The sequence below is a fragment of the Phymastichus coffea genome, unplaced genomic scaffold (genome assembly GCF_024137745.1).
Source record: "Phymastichus coffea isolate CEN01 unplaced genomic scaffold, Cenicafe_Pcof_1.1 PCOF00052, whole genome shotgun sequence".
Classification (NCBI taxonomy): Eukaryota; Metazoa; Arthropoda; class Insecta; order Hymenoptera; family Eulophidae; genus Phymastichus; species Phymastichus coffea.
In genome coordinates this window covers 109139-129461 of record NW_026706863.1, presented here as the reverse complement: position 1 = coordinate 129461, position 20323 = coordinate 109139, and the positions used below count along the sequence as shown (strand labels likewise).

At 38.0% G+C, this 20323-nt stretch overlaps 1 protein-coding gene across 1 annotated transcript in view; it reads left to right on the top strand.

Annotated features, from left to right (window-relative positions):
* The window catches only part of LOC131665565 (uncharacterized), a 107920-nt gene that overhangs the window by 68194 nt on the left and 19403 nt on the right, over positions 1 to 20323 (top strand). The window contains exon 12 of the mRNA XM_058937527.1: positions 1495 to 1586. Coding sequence (XP_058793510.1) covers positions 1495 to 1586 — 92 coding nt within the window. The remainder of the gene's footprint in view (positions 1 to 1494; positions 1587 to 20323) is intronic.

Sequence of the window (20323 nt, the reverse complement as noted above, 5' to 3'; positions counted from 1 at the left end):
ATATTCTTTACGAGTGGCCGCGCGGCGACAAAAGTGCTAATTTTGTGCTTTGATTTCGTTGTTTTTACTCGAGCACTGCTTTAACGCGCGCCAAGAAAAAATTCCAATTAAAATCGTAATAGTGCTTGCTTTTATAATGTAGCGTACTTTATTACGTTCGAGAACGATGAAAGCTTTTTCACGCGCACTCACCATCTCGACGGTTGATTGCTGTATTGAGAAGGTTCGTACTTAAAGGAGTGACACGTGTCTTAATTTCAATAACACGAATGATGCAGCTATTCAATAAAATTTACTACCATATTCGATATTCCGTGAGGTTAATGTACTCTACAAATAGAATCAATGAAACTATCTATTCGAATGTAAGACAATCACTACTTGTATTTTCATACGAAACAACGTAAATACAGCAAAGTGCATAAAAAAGGTTGACGGGGTTGATATACTATATATATATGTAGAGGGTTCGCACGTTTAATTTACGAGCGGCAGAAGCTCCACGTCAAACGCGAGCGCGCGGCACAGCAACTAGTGACGAGGTCGAAAAGTTTTACTACCAATTAAGCTACTACCTAACGTCGTAAAACGCCAACGTTCGCTCGCTCACACACACACGCGCGCGTGCGCGCGCGCACATACACCCTCGCACACTCAAGTGTGTGAGTGCGCGTTGACTTATGCGCCGGAAATGTCCGTAATGATTTATCGCCCAGTCCCGATTTTCCGCAAGAAAAAAACAGCGAGAAGGAGGGAGAGCCAGACCTGATCGTGCATGCATACTTAAGGATACGGTCGTGATAGTAGACTGCTAAAGAGATTTGTCATCGTTTGTCCCTACCCTGCGTTTGGTTGGTTCTTTTTTCTTTCGTCGAGGGTTATGAGATGATTTCGTGCATGTTATTAATTTTGGGGCTTCGGAGTAGTGGATGCGCGAGGGGCGGGCTTTCAAGCTTGTGCTGTGTTTTGCTTGATGATTACTCGTGGCAAGACAAATGGTGAGTTATAATGTTTCGCTTTAGATGCAAGCGTGTCATCGGGCAAATAGATCTCTTTTTCGTCTATAAATTTTGCAATCGCACGCCGGGAACCAGACGTAAATTCAATGGTCACTGTCGCGTAAATTTTATTAACGACGACTGAATCCAAGTTTAATTGATTTCATGTCTCGAATAGTTTGCTTTTACGAAAGAAATATTTGCGTCGGGTGAATTCCACAAACTCGAATCTAGAGCAATGAACATGCCTGTGTGCAACTATGTCAGACTAGCGAAAAACATTCCTGTGCTCAAAAGTGAGTATACAAATTCCCAAAGCAATATCACAAGTTGAAGCTATGTAAGGTTTGTCAAATTGCAGCAGCAGCGTGTGTACCATCTTGACACACTCTCTCATACGAATATAGTTCTGTCTGCTCGAGGGCGTAAAAGCAAATATGCGACATAGAAACAGAAGGAATATCGTCTCACATGACAGTTGCATGTGTGCTTTCAGACGATGAGTCCGGCGAGAAATCGGTGAGCGTGCTGCTAGCCGGCGAGGAATCCGAATTGACTTTCATCGACCATCCTTGCTCCGAGATGACGGTAAGTACACCGCTATTTCTTCTCTGTGTGTGTGGATGTGTGAGTGCGTGTGTGCGCGCGCGTGTGCGTACGTATCGGTGCACGACATGATAGCCTTCCAATGAGTCCTCAACGTGCCTTTCTCGCGCAATGGAATCTCATGACCCACTTTTCTCGCGCAGGATAATCATTGAACTCGGCTGGGATATTCTCGGCCATCGCCGCGTCTTTCGCGCTTAGATTGCTCTTTCATAGCAATCAGTTCGAGAGTTATTGTTATGATAAAACGTCTCTTCGGCAAAGTTTCGAAGAGGTCTTGGGAAAACGATAAGTGGAACGTCAATGGCAAAGGTGGCCGACGCTCGCACGGCTCGGCGGTCTCAAAGAGTAGCGCGCGCCACATTTCAAGAACGCTGGATTATCGGGGAGCAAGCTAATTTGCCCTTGTGCGTCGCTTTGTTGATTGTGCCGCGTGTTGACACGACGTCGTGCCTTTTGCACTGTGTGCGCGTCAATTTTGCAGCCAAACGTACTGCCTTCCTGCCTTCACGGATATCGATGTTTGCTCGATCTCTTCGAGGTCCGTATACACATACGATATCACTTTGATGCGCGGCTTTATGACCAGCCGACGCTTAGTTTACGCTGCGAAACACACGCGCACACACATACATTTAAAGGAAATGTTTCCTGGTGGAACACGAGAAGGATATTTTGCTTGGGGAAAACTGCAAATGCGCTATCAGTGTCACCCGCGAGGAAGATAAATGGCCAAGTGCACTTGCGGAATGTCGATAGTGTGCAGCAAGCACCAAGAGAGATTTTGCATTTTCAGGTTATATTACCGATCGATTTTTTAATTTTTGCCGCCCTTTTTGCACGCTGTGCGGGTTTTTGTTTGCTTGATAGCTAGAAATTGTTCATTCAATCTACGATAACAGTCTTTTTATACGAGTTTTGTATTACGTTATAAACAATGATTGGAGGGTATATTGTTTATGTGGCGGCTTCATTGTTCTATGGTTAGCAGAACGTAAATCGACAGTTATTAAATTCCAGACTCCACTCAAACTAAAACCAAATAAAAGTTTGACATGCATTTTATATCCTGTACGTACATCCAGTGTCAATTTTATAGTACAACTGCTATGTAAGTTACAAAAGCAGCAAGTTTACAGTGTTAAAGTTTGACTGCCATTGCAATCACCCTCTGCGCGACGTATTTATTATTAGAGCTGTGAGAGAGCGAGAAAGAGAGAGAAAGAGAGAGAAAGAGAGAGAGAGATAGAGAGAGAGAACTAATTAAAACAAGGAATGACATCCATGAATATCCGCCATTTATTTTTCAAGGGATGTTTTAATTGGTAGCTTTCTATAGTATGTCGCACGTATACGAGTCACCAGTGACTTGTATAGCACTACGCGCCGCTCAGTCAAGGAAGTTAGGAGTCGCTAGGGGATCTATAAAGCTCTGCACGTGCGTGAAACGGAATTCATAACTTGCACAAAAAAATAAATAAAGAGAGCAAAATAGAGAGAGAGAGAGAGAGAGAGAGAGAGAGAGAGAGAGAGAGAGAGAGAGAGAACAAACGGATATTTCGTAAATATTTCTTTTTCGATGGGCGACGCAACAGCAAAAGTTGCTCTCTCGAGTTGGACTGGATTTTTTTTATTGTTATTTTTGGTGCATTAGCACCGTGAAAGTGAAAAATGTTTATGCCCTCGTCCGCTTGATGTGCACGTGATGAAAATGATAGACAAAATGTGAATTTATTGCGTTTACTTTGCATGCGATATCGATGGTGGAATATTTTCCTCGTTACCCCTTTTCCTTTCTCACGCGTGTAAATATTAACATTTTAGAGCCAACGAACAAATATTTGCCATGCTTTCATGAATATTCTCCCGAAAACTCGAGCGTTCGATATTCTTGCCAAAGCATAATCATCGCCTTTACATACAAATCCAAGTAGAGTAAGCAGAATTTCAGGTAGCCGAAAGTATTTTTAAAATCCTCAGATAGCTTCCGATTCTCGGAATATCTACCTCTAAGATAAGTTGCAGGAGGATCGCATCAGAGAGGCAAAGTAGTTTTCATATCTAACAAGCCGTTCAATTATTCAGTCGTGCGACACGCTAATCCTGATGCTAAAAGCGTATGTCCCTTACTACTACATACCTTCGAGTTTGCTCTCCGCTGAGAATTGAAAGCGATGGGCTTTTGTGCCATTCGTGAATTGGAACGAGAAGTAGGATTTCTATCGTGCAAGGAAATCAATTTGATGCGGCTTGTTATCGCCGTGCTCATGTGTGCGAGGACGAATTTTCGCGCTGCTGATGTGCATCGAGTGAATCTTATTGGGACACTGTGCTCAAGTCGGTTGTTATAAATTTGACTGCTTCAAGGATGAATGTACCTTCAGAAAACTTTTTCTACAAAGCTACAGATTTTGGCGTATCCAAAAATATACCCGCAGTGCGCAAAAAATTTCATCTAATTTCATTCCAATTTGCCAATATACTTTTAATGCAATTTTCACAAGCAGCATCCGTTATTTATTATTATTTTTTTAAAGAAAGATATGCATGGATATCGAATATAGCGAGGAAGTTGATTTAACGCGATTGTCGTTACTTTAGTACCGCAACCGCAATAACTAATGTGAAATGATGATTTATTGCAACGAAAAGTGAAGTGTTACACTTTCCCAGTACTCGAGTGTGGGTAAACTTTTTTTGGCTCGCTCAACCCATGTAATTCACGGGTCATTGGCTTATCTGAATTATGACTCGGCAATTCTCTCCGAATATACATTCCGCGGCAGTAGTGAAATACAGACTCGCACATATTTGAAAAACAGATGCGTAAGCTTTTAAAACAGCATCGAGCCACAATGAATATATCAGAAATTAGTTGGGTCATCTATTATTTTACTTTTTATCTGCCGACTGCAGATTTATTCGCATTGTCGACGAGGACGGCTGTACCACTCGAAACGAGGACAATGAAGCGAAGCGACAGCTTGCTTCGAGCGAAATAGCAAGATAAAGCGTTTCATAAAATCCTGATCTATCGCTTGTTCTTTTTCTCGCTTTGTGTTGTTTTTGCGGAGCAAAGTCCTTGCGCTTGACTGAATTTTTGTTCTCCTCCTGACCCTTTAAACTATATATACCTCACCTGCTTATTTTTGGAGTCGTTATTTTATAGCTTGTCTTGCAGTATCGAACTTTTCTGGTGTAATCGCCTTTCCGGGTGCAACTTGGTCATTTTATCTTCATTTCTCTGAGATTTCAAGACGGCAAACAAGTTCGATAACAAAAAACAATAACAACTGTTTCTCTTGTTTTACAATTTTTTTTCTGATATGGTTTTTATGCTAATTTGTTATTGTCATTAATCACCGTTTTATCTTATTAATATACTTTCAATGACAAACACGTGCACATTTACTTGGGTCTCTCGATAACAACATCGAAGCATTATTGCAGAAAGTGCTGAGTTTTTAAAAGTTTAATAATTGGATGACCAAGCACTTGGTGGCTTTTCCTACATTACATTTTTATTATTTCTGAAATTCATGAAATATTTTATGGAATTTGTTTTTTGTAATTTACTCGGAGCTACAAAAACAGGGGTTGTTTCTGCAATGTTACTGATGAGTTTAGTCAACAACCCCGATGACACGCTCAGTACCTTAGCAACAGCCTTTCTATATTCCTATTTACGCTATGGCTTGTATCACCAAATATGTATGCGATAATATTCCACTGGACTTTCTAGTAAAGTTCCGCAAGATAAAATTTTTCACGCTTTCATAAAAATGTTTAGTATCAATAGTCGCAAAGAGAGAATCTTAAATCTTTTGCAGAATAATTTTTGCATCAGCGAGCTTTTGCGAGAAATAACAGGTTCATTGAATCCACCAAGTTTTGAAGTGAAATACAACTTTGAAAAGTTTTTCTTGCAAGTTACGGGGAACACGAGCAGACTTTACATAGTAATAACGTTCATTAGAATAAAAATGAAAATATATGACTGCATTCTTGTGCAAATGTAACTCTAGAGATTAGAGTCTAGTAAAAAGAAATAAAAAAATATGTTCTCAAGATGTGAAATTGGAATCATTCATCTTCCGGACATGTTAGAGAGATAGATGTTTTGAAAATTTTCACTTAAAAGTTATGTTATACCGAATTTCATTTGAAAAATGTAAAAAAAATTTCCATCAATGTAACGAATTCTGAGAAGAGATTGTTATCATAGTAACTTTTTACGAGATTATAAATATTGTGGAAAACCTAATACGACAATCGACGAACAAAAGTATTTGATAATAAAGTTTCAAAACGTTTTTATATCAATACGCTTACTAAAAATACATTGGAATGCTCACTTTACCATGAAAAGCATCATTTTAAACAGTTTAAAAATCATTAAAATTGGACATCAGTTCTACAACAGAAAAGAGAAATCAATTTCAGATCGAAAAAAATACCCTTGTTATAGTCACAGAACAAAAACCCGTCCAACATAGGCTTACGCGTCAACGTCAAAATCTCGAGGATATCGAACAATACACACAAGAAAATGACCGGAATCGACATATTCACACCCATACGTATACGTAAATGTTTTATTCAGCCAACTGAAATAGCGGTTTCCGAAATCCATGACATCAATTATCAATCTGTCAAAGTTGCATAATCCCTACGAAACGAAGCAATGCCAAGTCAACGGCCACGGTTCAAAACTTTGATTGGGGCTAAAAGTTGCTTTCCACGCACTTACACTCGAACACCAAACGAATTCTACACTTGTCGCAAAGATAATTGAATAAGTTTAATGCGCACGCGTGCACCACACATTACGCTCGCCGACAATCGCTTGGAAAATTGTTTTCGCGCGTGTACCATTCTTCGCTCTTGATAACGAGCTTTAGCCCCGTAGTACTTCTATCGATAGGATTTTGAGTATATAACAACATCAGACGATGCTGATCTCGTTATAGCTGACAGAGTGTCGATATCTATTTTACATCTAAGTTGGCGGTATATATACTCCAACTCAAATCAGCGAAGTTTGCTGACTGATAGAGTTATTACATCTTTCGTGTGTTATGCGTCTCTGATGTTCGATATTTTATACTCAAATCTTCAATTTTACATCAACGTGGCTATAAAGTTGTGATACCGTATTTGAACTTTAATTTACATGATGGCATAAATAAAATATCTCAATTGTTCAATGTTTCATCATTAAATAAATCTTGCATAACATGAAAACTTTTTTAAACTAAGTACATACTTAGAATAGAAATGTCATTCTTTTTCAAGAAAATTTTCTTAGAGCTTCAATTTTAGAAGATATTATTAATCTAAAAAAATTTTCTTTTACAAGTTGTATGGCGGATGCCATCACGCCAAGAATAACGAATTCTTTTTGAAAATATAATTTACAGTGACATTTTAAAAAAGGAAATTAAAACTTTGATCAATAGTAACAAGAAAAATAACAATAAGCACGTAGAAACGTACCAAATCATTCGAAGCACTAATCAAACAATTAGCATAACCATGCGAATAAGCAGAGAGAGAGAGAGAGAGAGAGAGAGAGAGAGAAAGAGAGAGAGTGTGGACAGTCAACAATGCAGGAAAAATCGAGGTCGGACGAAATGAAAAGCAGCCGTGGGTAGCTTGGCAATTAAAACGTCTTGTTTTGACATGGTTATGGATGTTAGACAAACGAGGCCGCGCCTGATTTTGCTTTCTTTCTGCCGAGGAATCTCGACGTTTAATCATCTGGTTGAAATTGGCAGGCTCATTGCGAATAATTGCCCTTCTTTCAGCCTCTGAATTTGAAATTGATTTGGTTATATGAAGGGAATTATATTGTACTTTGCATAGAATAAGTAATTTCGTATTATTTTTATAAAATCTACGTCTGACCATACGGATACATCGACTATTTGACAGTAGAAATTTTCATTTTCAACTAAAAATTAGACAATCACCAGGTCCTTTTCATTATCGCCTGATGCAGTAGATCTGCATTATTAAAACTAATGATGCAGGTAAATCGTGAATTTTTGTATTGACATTTCGCTAATGAGCAGTTGACATTCGAGATGTTTCGACTGATCGTTGCGTTCCGCGTCTCTTGATGTTCACTATACGTATATATTTAATTGCGCAAACGTTTGACGAGCACACACAATCGCGCACGTGCACCAACTCAAAGGTGGACTGTGTAAATAGTTTCGTGGCCATTTATTTAGAAACGACCGAGTAAATCGAATTGTAATTTGCCTTCCTTTCGAATGCTCTCTGTAGAAAGATTACAATGAAAATTGAAGTTAGAGTTAATGTGCTCTATTAAGGTTTCACTGAAGATAGATCTATTATATACCGTAGTCACGAGCTGGAGAAAGATTTCGCGGAATTCGGTTATCAAATGAAAAGCATCAGCACAACAGACTGCATATTGCGCATTATACGAGGTTCCCGTGTAAATACGAAAATCAAGTGCTCTGCTTAGTTAGAAAACTAATAACTAAAATACGTATGTCGAGTAAATAGGCAGAGTTACAGAGAAACATGCAGATTAAAGTTTAGCCGTCACTGGCATCTGTATTTTTTTCACGTGATATCGTTTACGTACGTTTTCGCTAGACGACTCTTTCGTAATACGATCTTAAATCAAAGTTTCATAAAGTATGCCTACTTATTTTTGATTATTGAAACAAGTTTGAACTTAATTATATGAATAATCTTCGAGCAACTGTAGCAAGTAGTATTTTATTCCAACATTTCGAAATTTTTAAAATTATAATCTTTGTTATCGATCTAAATATTACACTAAAGGATAACAGCGTAAATGGTCCTAACAAAATATATCCCATATAATTAGCATATTATAAAAATTCTTTGTGCTTTGTACATTCAAGTCCAATCAGAATATCGACATAAGCAGCCCTCCCCACCTACGAACTTCAAGATAGTATGTTATTCATGCGGGGCAATGCGCAGCAATGCAAATCCCAGCGGAGAGTCCTGGTTCTTTCTCTTTGACTAGTCGCGCGCGCGCACGTGTATACGAATTAAATGAAGCTATCTGGGGAATAACCGTTGAAGTCGCGACCGACTTAATAATTGAACTGCGTCGTAGTCCTCTCTGAGCATTACAGTCCTTGAGTTTTTGAACTACCTGCGCTCGTTTTATAATTTTCTCTGCCTCTCTCTCTCTCTCTCTCACTGTCTCCTAAAAATTTAAATTGGGAGTTGGAGTTATTTCCATTTTCACAAGTTGTTCGGTGCGAGAAATTAGATTAAAAACCGTGATACGGCTTGAGGTCAATATAAATTTGTATGCTTCTTTGAAAAAAATATAGGTGTGTTTATTTTTGGCACGAAACAGAAATTAACCTCTTCATAACTCATGTGTATTTTTGAAAATTTCATTCCACGACAAGAGACTTTGAAGGAAAGTAAATTAGCAGACTTTAGCGAGGCGGATTTTCACAATGGTCATTTAATTGCCAGCCGAATAGTTTTCTTTAGCAGAAAAAACCCATGACTTTTTGATGCTGTGTAAACGCCACACCGTACCCTCGAGGCTACGTAAACCATGTTATTTTTCATTGACGAGCGCGAGACAGTCGGAACAAGAACATAAACTCTACAGTGTAGCGGAGCGCGAAAATTCCGTCATACGACGTGGATTTATACGGTGGATATTTTCGGTATTCAACCATACGCCGATTAAATTGATATGTACGGCTTTGTTGTTTTAAAGCAATTCATTTTCATATTGAAATGTTTGTCTTCATAAAATTAGCTGCTATACGCTTCGACGATAATATTTATGATGTTGGCGCATTATATTATCACTCTGCTTGAAAATATTTGGACTATAAGTATACGAATTCCAGATTACACGACGAAAAACGTTTAATTTATCAAACATTCACAAGTGAAACGAAACGATTGTCATTCACATCTAGTTTTCCATAAGCTCTTTTATTATAACTATTCCACTTGCAAATAAAAAAAAGACTAGAAAATGAAGTAACGGCCTTTTATATACAGCACAATTCCCACAGTAGACACGGAAAAGTAGGCTCGAAGTCGACACACGCAGAAAAAAATACACGCCGCGACAGAAAAAGAAGATGAAGAGGCAGCACTCGAGAAAGAAGCGTTATGTAAAAAAAAGAACTCGAGAGTAATCAGACATTAAAAACACATGCAGACACAAGCACATACTGACAAAAGGTGGCAGATGTGAAATCGCTGCAGTGCTTTGTGCGTCGTTGACCCAGATTATCTTTTCCTTTAGAATGACTGTCCTCTCTCTCTTTCTCTCTCTCTCTCTTCAGCACTGTCGATTATGCGAAATTTCGTGCGGTGACGACGACGCAATAAGGGAGGAAGAGAGAAGAAAAAAAAGTAATTGAAGTGAATGCACAAGATCTAGGACATCCAAGCTTTAGTTTTAGGGCGACGACGCGACAAGTGAGTTATTGAGGTCCGCGTCGTTGACGGCGTTAATGTGCAGTTTGAAGCTTCACTCACGTCCTCCGTATTGCGCGTATATAGATGCGGTAGATGGAAATTGAAATTTCTTTCTTTTTCTTTTTCGGTACTTGAATTCCACACAAATAGGTTAAGAATTTTTTTCATCAGAGACTTGGTAATCGATGACGGTAGGCGAAAAATACTCTTTTTGATTTCGGCAGGAGCTTATAGAATTCTTTATACTAATTTTAATTAGTAATGAAGCTTCCGCAGGAAAAATTTATTTTCAGATATTTTAAAAGTGGTTACTTTGATCGGATGTTTTATTTACTTGTCGACATAATATGAAAGGAAGTGATAGTGGGGAATATTATGACCGTCGTGTTATTAGTAAATATTTGTCGCCATGAGATTTAAGAAAAATTAAACGTACTATACCATGCGCAGTAACATTAGGGAGCGCTGAATTGCAATTTTAAATATATACATTTTCTGTGTTTCATTTTTTCCGTCAGCATTCAATGCATAGTGAAAAGGTTTGTTCGAGTTTTTTTCCTGGATATATTCGTTGTATATTTTGCAACAGATTGCTGGGGGGATTTAACTACCATTTCGACAACCTCTCCTGAAAAGGAAAAGACAAAGTTACTAGCACATTTTTATCAGGGTTTTCTTTCTATTCGTAGCGCCCAATATGAAAAAATAAATGAATAATTGAAATAAGTTTCGAACGTATAGCAATTTGCTCTAGTGCTCCAAATTAAATTTTAGTATAGAAATTTCTCTGAGCTGTTATAGGAGAATAAATTTTGAAAATGAAAAAGATATGAAAAATTGCTTGTCATTTTTTAACTGGTAAGTTCAATTAATATAGCATTATAGCATCATTTGTTAGGTATTTCTGGTTACGTTTCGGTAAGCCAATACTGAATATTCATTGAAACTAGTTTTCGCCGTAAAAGTCTTCGTCCGGCACGTATGTTAAACAAGATTTGAATTTAAATTGAAGTTTCAAGTATCCCGCGGGCGACGCAAACGAAAGAAAAATAAGTGCACGAAAAGGGAGTAAGAGAAACAATAAGTTGGAAATAAGGGAAAAAATGAGAACATGAAGAAGAAAACGCATTGAAGCGAATGGCCCGAGTATATATAGACAAAAGGTATAGAATTTGAATAGCACTGAAAAGAAATGGGGCTAATTCTTACTCTTACTTTTACGACTAACTTTTAAAAGATTAATCGACACTCGAAAACGATACTCATTTTTTTTTTGAGCCACTCATACTTCGTGTATTATACGTTAGTGAACAAACGAATTTAAAAAAGTGAGTTTTTCTCAGAAGAAGAAAGCAGCTTGACATAAATGGACTTTGTCGGACAGTGTCTCTCAGTCTCGAAGATAAATAGAATAGTATAAGAAAAATGAAAAGGACGTAATTAAAACTTGCTATAAAAGCCATTACTCTCCACGAGCGCTCATGTCATAACGACTTTTCCGCAGCATATGGGGAAATTGAATGTCACGCTCAGTCCGAAAAAAGAAACTGAGATTTTATCGATGAGATTTAATTGTCTGATAAGGAAGTAGGGCATTAGGTTAATCAAAGCCAACGCTTGAGAAACATAATCTTTGTTTCCTCGTTAAGAAATTCATCCCTCGTATCTCTTCAATCTGTCAAAATCCATTTTTCTTTTCTTTACGTAATATTCATTTGGATTCAACTTGTTTAAATGACAAATGATTATGCAGACTGGTAGAATCAATATAGATAATTACGCTCATTGATCGCAAAACAGACAGTTGAAGTCGTTCAAAATACAAACTTCATGTTTTAATGTTTGTATTAGCTTTGAAGTCACGTTTCTCTGACAAATAAAATACATTTTTTTGCTATGTTCAACGAAGATTCTCTTGTTAGTAGTAGCGCACATTAAGCGCACATTAATTTTGCTTTTCATTGGACAAAAAAATTCGAAGTGGATGCTCAACTTGCCGTACCTTGCCATAATAAGAAGACATCGAGTAGAAAAAAAGGATGAAACATAACGGTCGAGAATATTCACTAATGACGCTTACAATCGCCAATTAAAATCTCTTGCTCTGAAAAACTGAAACGGAATTCAAGATATACGTTGAATCTTTCATTTTTTTTTATTGCTGACGGAATCGAACATCACAATTACAAGGCTTTGAATCTTTCTGCTCGTTCAAATTGTCAGGTCATTGATCCGAACAACATATATGAAAGATTCGTGCTATAATAGGATAAACCCCTTTTTATGTACGCTCGATTGCATAGTTTAATGAACGTGCCACATCCTGTACGTTCGTTAATTTCATTTAAATGCCTATAACGTGATATAGCGTTATCATTCGGTGAAATTTTCGCTAAAATTCGCTAAATCGGCTGCCTTTTATGTATAGTATCATGGAAATTGCTCGAATGAAACGCGCTTTTTCCTTAGTTAATCAAATTTTACCAATAAGTTATATTACAAAAGTTTCATATGCAGTAAAGTTGAATGTAGAAATAAAGTTCACGCTTACATAATGTCATTTATATAGTTCGGTTTTGTAACGTTTAAAATAATGGGTACATCAAAATTTCCCCCGATAAATATAATAATGCTCAGACCTTCATTGACTATCAAGTAGCACAGTTTGTAACTCACTGAAAGATACAAATAAATATGTATAATAGGATAACCGTATTAATCCCACTGATACTCAATTATACCATAGTCCGTCAATTATACCAAATTCCGTCAATCATTCATTCAAATTCATTGCAAAATATAACATTAAAACTTGCAGTGCGCTCGCTCACGTGCCGGCAGGTACTCATCTAAGATAAGCTTTTAGCAATCGGTGGCTCCTCGTTTGGATGATATTTGATATTTAGGCGCTCCCCTTGGGCCATGACGAAGATGGCCTTGTCCCACTGGTCCTTGGATTCGGGACGAAAGCTGGACGTTGGCTGAACAGGCGCGAAGGAGTGTATTTAGCAGCCCGTGATCACCGGTAGGCGTCGGTCTTAACGAGGAGTCGCTTGAGATGTTAGTCCCTTGACACGTCCCAGACGAGAGAGCAAGAGCCGCTCGTGCTACGCATGAGTTGCCTCGCCAAAATTTTGATTCGGCGTCTTGAATAGGCGATCATTTCCCCGAATCACCGATAGGAGCCCACGCACACACACGAGTCGGAAGCATCCATGTTTCGTGCCTAAATGCGAATTCTTATCTCGTTACAGTTTCCCAACCAACATAAATAAGTCGATTGATCGCACTAAATAAAATTAATACTCACCATTATCGTCAAAGCAATTATTTTAGCATCGTCAGCTAAGCTATGCACGTTCGGAGTCATGGCAAATAGTAAAACGATCAGAATATTGCGTGGCCACAGCATGTGAGCCGACTGCCTATTAATTTTCACACTCCGTTCTGATAATTGATTGCCAGAGCAGAAGGCAATTAAATCGCTTGTAATTCGCATCACAATCATTGGCTGGCAAGTGGCTAATGTCATTGTAGAGTTGAGAGAGTAATTTGTTAGTGACGAACTCCGAGAATTCACATACGCAAGTTCGGCGCACATGCTATTTTTATTTTATTGGAGAATTTTTCGATCCGTTAGTCTCTATCTAAATATTCGTTGTTGGCAGTTCATTGAAGTTGCGTTTTTGTTCGTTGTTTTACAATTTACAGCTCGTTTGTTGATGAACGCCATTTTGAAATAAAATTACGTAATGTCTTTTGAAATTGATGCTTTTGTAATGTCGCAGTTATTTTATTTTCACGGAAATGTTTCTATGGGATATCCAATATTTAGAAATAAATATTCTGGTTACGTAATATTCAAGTATAAAAATGAAAAACAATAATTCATGTAGGTTCCGCATAACATTTAAAAATATCCAAAATTACAATATATAATTTATCGCGCGAGATAATAACTCGCATACCTATATAGTTGCATTAGCAATTGCGTATTATTCGATTACAACAAGAAAGAACATTAAATTTCACATCATAATATATTCATAGCTGCAATCATTATAAATACTCGAGATTAACAATATGCAACGTTCCAATTGATTCGCACTCAAAGCGAGAGAGACGGTCACGTCGAGAGGATCTGTACGCTCACGGGAATAAAGCACTTGCTTGCTCCGTGCAGAATTGCATGTAAATAAGCGCTCATTATCGTCGATAATTGGAAAACAAATGATTCATCGCATGTATGCACATGTTCACCCTGCCAAGAGACCAGCAAACAGCCAAGTACGCATGGTCAGCCGACAAGTTGTGTTATAGTAGCAAGGCGAAACCGCGCACAGCCTATTCCATTATACTGAGCGCAGGAGAGAAAAAATATATAAACAAAGTTTATGAGCTTTAACAGAAACAGATCTTTTTTCTAGTACCTACGTGAAAGCTTCGTCTACTTTTCCTTTCATTTTTTCAAGAGCTACCGTAATTGTAGTGTTTCTCTCTCTTGCTTTAGACGACGATTTTAAGACGTTATTGATTGGCAACTGTACGATGCAAGTTGTTAAAGAAGTAATTTGAACGTGCTCAAGCTGCAGTAAAACTTTCTCTGCGAAAAACTTGCAAAATCACAAATTGAAAAAAAAAAAGAATCTTTATGTTGTCTGACCATACACTGATCACATCTACTAACTTTCCAAAGCAGAACGGAGCACAAAACCAAAGAGACAATACTTTCTCTGCAAACGCTTGCTCGGAATAGATAGAGCTAACAACACAATTGCCTTGGCAAAACATTATTTCATGCTTCACGGAGCAATCATTAATTAATCGCTAAACACAGCTTATACAGGATGGAAAGCTAACAGACAAGAAGTGACCCAAGAAATTGGTTAACGGCCAAACACGTGGGAGGGAGAGTGAGGCCGCGAGCGCTGCTACGTCAACTTCTGCAGTACGCCCTCCTCTCTTTTCTACGTGCGTGTTTTAATGCGTTCCTACCCGCAATGCGTGTTTTTCTTTTCATTTTTTCTGACTTTGTCTTTGTAATGGAACTTTATCTCTTCTTCCTCTTCTTCTCCGTGTGGTCGAGAACCTCCACTTGGTGGCTGAAAAGCTACTTTTTTTTGAAAGAATGCTTCTTTAATGTTAAGTAATTTAAGCGTAAAATGCAAATGATTGTAATTTGTTACAAACCAAAAATCGACTCAATAGTGACCCAATTGAAAAACTAAGTATTGACAAGAGCTTTCGAGTTGTCGCGGCCATAAAATCGATTAAGCTTCTTTTCTCTTTTGAAAATAATATTTTGTACTCCCGCTTATCAGCGTGCTACTTTCTTTCTCCAAAGCCATACTTTTATCATCAACCCTACTTCCGATATGGCAGTTTTACCTTTGAGCATCTGTTATTGTCCCATGTGAAAATGCAACATCGATGCTTTCCTTTTCGTGCTCTAGTTCCCATAACGTATTTCGCATGAATCTCCGAGGGAATCGCTTTTTACGAGCGCACGCGCATAGCTTTGACTTGATGTTGCAGGTCTCGAGATTTTCGCAAAGTCGAGCGTCAATGCCTTACTACCGTCTGTCGATCTCCTTGTAGAATACACAGTCGTGCAAGGATTTACACGTGAATATTCTCGCATGAAAGAGAGAGAAAGAGAGAGAGAAAGACGTTTTTCCTTTGAAGTCGTTGGTCGCGCCAAATGTGTTTCGATGGAATGCAATTTTCCTCAAAGCTCCTCATCAAATATTGATGAATTTTCAATGTAACGATCCTATCACTGCTACCTCAATTAGCATAATCTCGCATACATACACGCCAATCTCGAAAATCGATAAACAGTAAACAAGGCTGCACAACAATAGCCGAACGACGATATCTTATGGCATTCGGTGAATGCATAGATGATCGATCTCTCCCTCTCTCTCTTCTCTCTCTCTCTCTCTCTCCCGGTCGACACGCTACAGCAAATCGTCAATCAAGAGTCCTCTCTCTCTCTCTCTCTCTCTCTCTCTCAAAGCAACTGAGAATAATACAACGGCATACATAGACACGTAATCATCTGTCATAGCGATTGAACTGCAGCAGCTTCACGTCTACTACCACCTGTGCGTCCGTCTTGAACGTTTGATTCGCTCGATTACTGAAACCATCAAGAAGTTAATGAAGTACGTCGCAGTGAGAGAGAATTGACCTCGGGTGCACTCGACGACGAAATTGCTGTTTAGTTGTCATGTCATATAATGAGTTGGTGTGCGTAAACGACCACCGAGGTCGAACTCTGCGTTTCCATTTATTTTTAAATACAGCCGAAACTTTTACTTTTTTTTCCTATTGAAATTAATGTTACATTTGAAATCTTCACTTATGGAGATATAATCCGATTCGATGTTTGCAAAAGTGTAACGATATCACAAAGTTTCAGCGCTGTTCGTTTCACGGTGAAAATTCGGAAAATACCGCATTTCTAGAATGTCGTTTTGTTGTAATTTTACTTCTGCGAATTTCAAACACTAAACTCGTTTAATGTTCAATTGTAACATATAATATTCATTAGGAAGTGAAAACAATATACTCAGTCGAATTACAGTGTAAGCAATGAAATGCGAATACCTCAGAAGAGAATATATATTGTACCTTCGACACAAACACCATCTCAGTTTTAGCGGTTAATTTTAGCACCGAAGCTCGAATTCATTTGCGGTCTTTTACGATCATGACGACTGTAAACGCTACTCTACCTATCATTTATTGCTACGCGTATCGCTGGTTTGGAAAGACATGGAATATAATATTTCTTTCGGAAATTCAACCCCAATAGTTCGTAGTTATGTAATTATATACGTACGTATAGATATACTATCCATACGAAGTGTGTCAGAATTAAATTATATATTCATCCGTAGAGTTATGACTCCTGAAAAGTTATTGCTATTTAGTGAGCTTTGTGATTTTCTACTCAATTTACGTATTTCTATAACTGGAATACCTTACATAGCTGTTGTATTGAATTGTAATATTTAACAAAACTGATCGCACAGGAAAATATTCCATGAATTGCCAAATGTACGAGTATACAAGGAAAATAGAAGTCACTTTCGGCATGGAAAAGCCAACGATTTAAACTAATCGTCCGTCAAACTTTTTCCTGAAGTTCGTCCAATAGCTATCTACTACTCGACGACGGTTAAGGGAAAAAAATAGGAAAACACACGCGAAGGATCAATCGAGCTATACGGAGAAAGATAAATGTACCGAGGGCTTTCATCCTCCCACGATGGTTCGAGCTAAAGCTAAAGTGGCAGTCGCAAAAGGTGTGCAACGACGACGACGCTCTTAGGGATCATGTAATTTTTCTTACCAGAAGCTCTCTTTTTCGAATTCGACTTTGCTGCTTTTGATCGATAGAAATGCTCTAAACCTTAATTCACATAACTTGAATGTTGTATTTAAGAAACTTACTTCGTCATCACTAATGTGCAACGTTTGTAAAATTGATGAAATTTAAAAAAAGTTGTGTAGTGATTGCAATCCTAATTATCGTCTTTTGAAATGTAAGTGGATGAGAAAGAAAATAAATGAACTTTTGTTGTCCTCTGTGTGGTGTTGTGCTTTTTCCCGCACAATTTCTCGCAGAGGCTTTTTCTTTTCTACAAGGCTTTTAAGGCAACGAGGAGTTGTTGTCCGACAGGAATTTATTGCGGTTAAAAAATGTCTTTTTCGTAAATGAGTTATGTCGAAGCAATAGATTTTGTCCAGGCTTTTTTTAGTAAATGAAACGAGGGAGGATGGATGTATATGAAATTATTGCTGAATGATTCTAATAATGCGATTTTCGCGTAAAAAAATTACATCAGGTGAAAACTTTTTTTTGTTAAATAAATAGTTTCACCTAAAATGTACTGGTGATTGACAATCTGGATTGATTTTCAATTTCAACATTTTTAAATTTAATAGATTTCGTAATTCGGCCAGACATTGAAACTTTTTTGATCCTATTCGAACTAATATTTCTGAAAGGGACGGGATGAGTACAAATAAGAAGTTTTGTTTTAGTGGAAAATAAAAAAAATGAAATTTATTTGAAGTGAAACAAAAAAAATATCAAAGGCATAAAAAACTTGTAGGGAAGGCCAAAATAAATGAACAAGTAAAATATTTAAAACCAAATTTTTTTATAAACAAACTTTTACCAATCCGGTCGCGAACAAAGGAACTTACCTGTCGCACGCCTAATTGTGAATAACGAGAAATCAAACAAAGACTGTTGTCGGCGCATCTTACTCGAACTCATGCTCGCTAGCCTACCGGTCCTCAGGTCAGCTTTGTAGCTTCCCCTTACCGTCCCTGGGTGACCTACAATCCCTGGATTCGAACTTCCCGCGAGGTCTAACGGCCTCCAAGCGTCAGACTCTTGGAGCCAGGAATTGGCTTTACGGCCACGAAATGCCTTTATGCTCGTACACGTTAAGGCCGAGCGGAGCTGTTTGATAAAGATTTTGAGCATACAATATACATAATTAATTTTGTTTCAATTAATAAACACATTCGCGACGGACATTATACTTTGCGCGAATACAATAAGTAAGCGGCTTAAAACTAACGCAGACTTATTCCAAACAACTTCGCTCATATTCGTTTTATAAATAATATTTTCTATAATTATCGCTCCATCACGATTTACAATACAACACCGCGAGGCCACATACAGGTAGTTCTGCGAGAGCAGCTGCACTTTTCCCTAATAACCCAACGTGTCTAAACGTTTTTCGCCCACACGTCTTAGGGTTTTCTAGTTAGTATCGACGACAGTCAGGTGGAAGCTTTTCGCACGGATCTTCACTACCTGCGTCTTCGCGAGTTTTCTTCTATTGTGGCACGTTGACCAATACGTGTTCGAGATTATCGCGCGTCGTTTTAAAACTCCTACTCCTACTTTTTTGTTATTTTAAAAATTTTTAGGCCCTTTCTCAATGTTTTTAACAATTTCTAAATCACAATGAAAGTATTTTCTAAATAATCGCAAAGAAAGTACGTCTAAGGTAACGTAAATATTAATAGAAAATCACTTCCGTAAAAAATGTTCACCAATCAATATCCCAATCAATCAAGAAAGCAATTGCTAACGTAATAGTCTGAGACACGCGAGCAAAATCAGCATAGTAGCGGTCCAGTGTCTTTTTAGGATGAGCTTAAATCATAATTATCGTCATTGTTTCGATTACAGTAGACGAAAGTTTCAATACGTGCAAAGGATTCTCCACAAGGGTTTTGTCAATTTAATTTGCAATTTAAAGTGTCCACTCGGGATTTCAATTACTTTTCGATTTGCATTTGACGTTCAAGTTTCCATACAATGAAATTAAGGGAGATTCACTTTCAATTGATCGCGAAATACCTACTAGGTAGCGTAGTTGTCTGTGCGTATGGAAAAAAAGAAAATTCTTGTCGTATTTTCTGACGACACAAAGGAAAACTGCGCGACCGTACTGCTATTCAAATAAACGCGCGTATCCGAGCAAACATGGATCTTATATTACAGTCGATCGCCCCGGGATAAGATGAAGCGCTTCGTTATTCCGTGCGATTTGTCTTTGTACTACTCTACGAATTTTTCCATAGCAAAATAGCACGCGAACTGTCGATCACAATGCTTTTTTTCCCCTTTTTTGCATTTGATTGTAACTCGATTTTCGAATAGCTTTTTCACACGCTGACGGACGTTATGCTGCTGATAGATTGTTGGAAATTCAGTGAACTGCCAGGAAAAATCAGTCACGAAACTGCCGGGTTACTCGATTGATAGTTGTCACCGATTTTTATTACCTCCTCCCCTCTCTATCTCTGCTAAGTTCTTTTAGGAACTAGACAATTTACGAAATCGATGAATTGAATTATTTTCTTATACGCAAGAAATTTTAAGCCTAGCATTTCAATTTAATGTGAATTTCAAGTCCATAGTACAAGAATCCATCAGACATTTGGAGACCTCAATAATCCATCCGCATACGAAATTCACGAGATCTTACCTCATCAGCATATGCATTATTTGGCAGAGTCGGCTGTAGGAGGGACAAGGAATCAGGTCCCTAGAATAAACAACAAGGTGTCAAGTTAACGGATAATCGCAACTGCAGTAATTTGGCAACAGCCCGACGCTTCACCTCTCCCCGGGCCAATCAAGTTCAGTGTATTGCTGCTGTTACTGCTGCTGCTGCTGCTGCTGCTACTGCTGCTACTGCTACTAC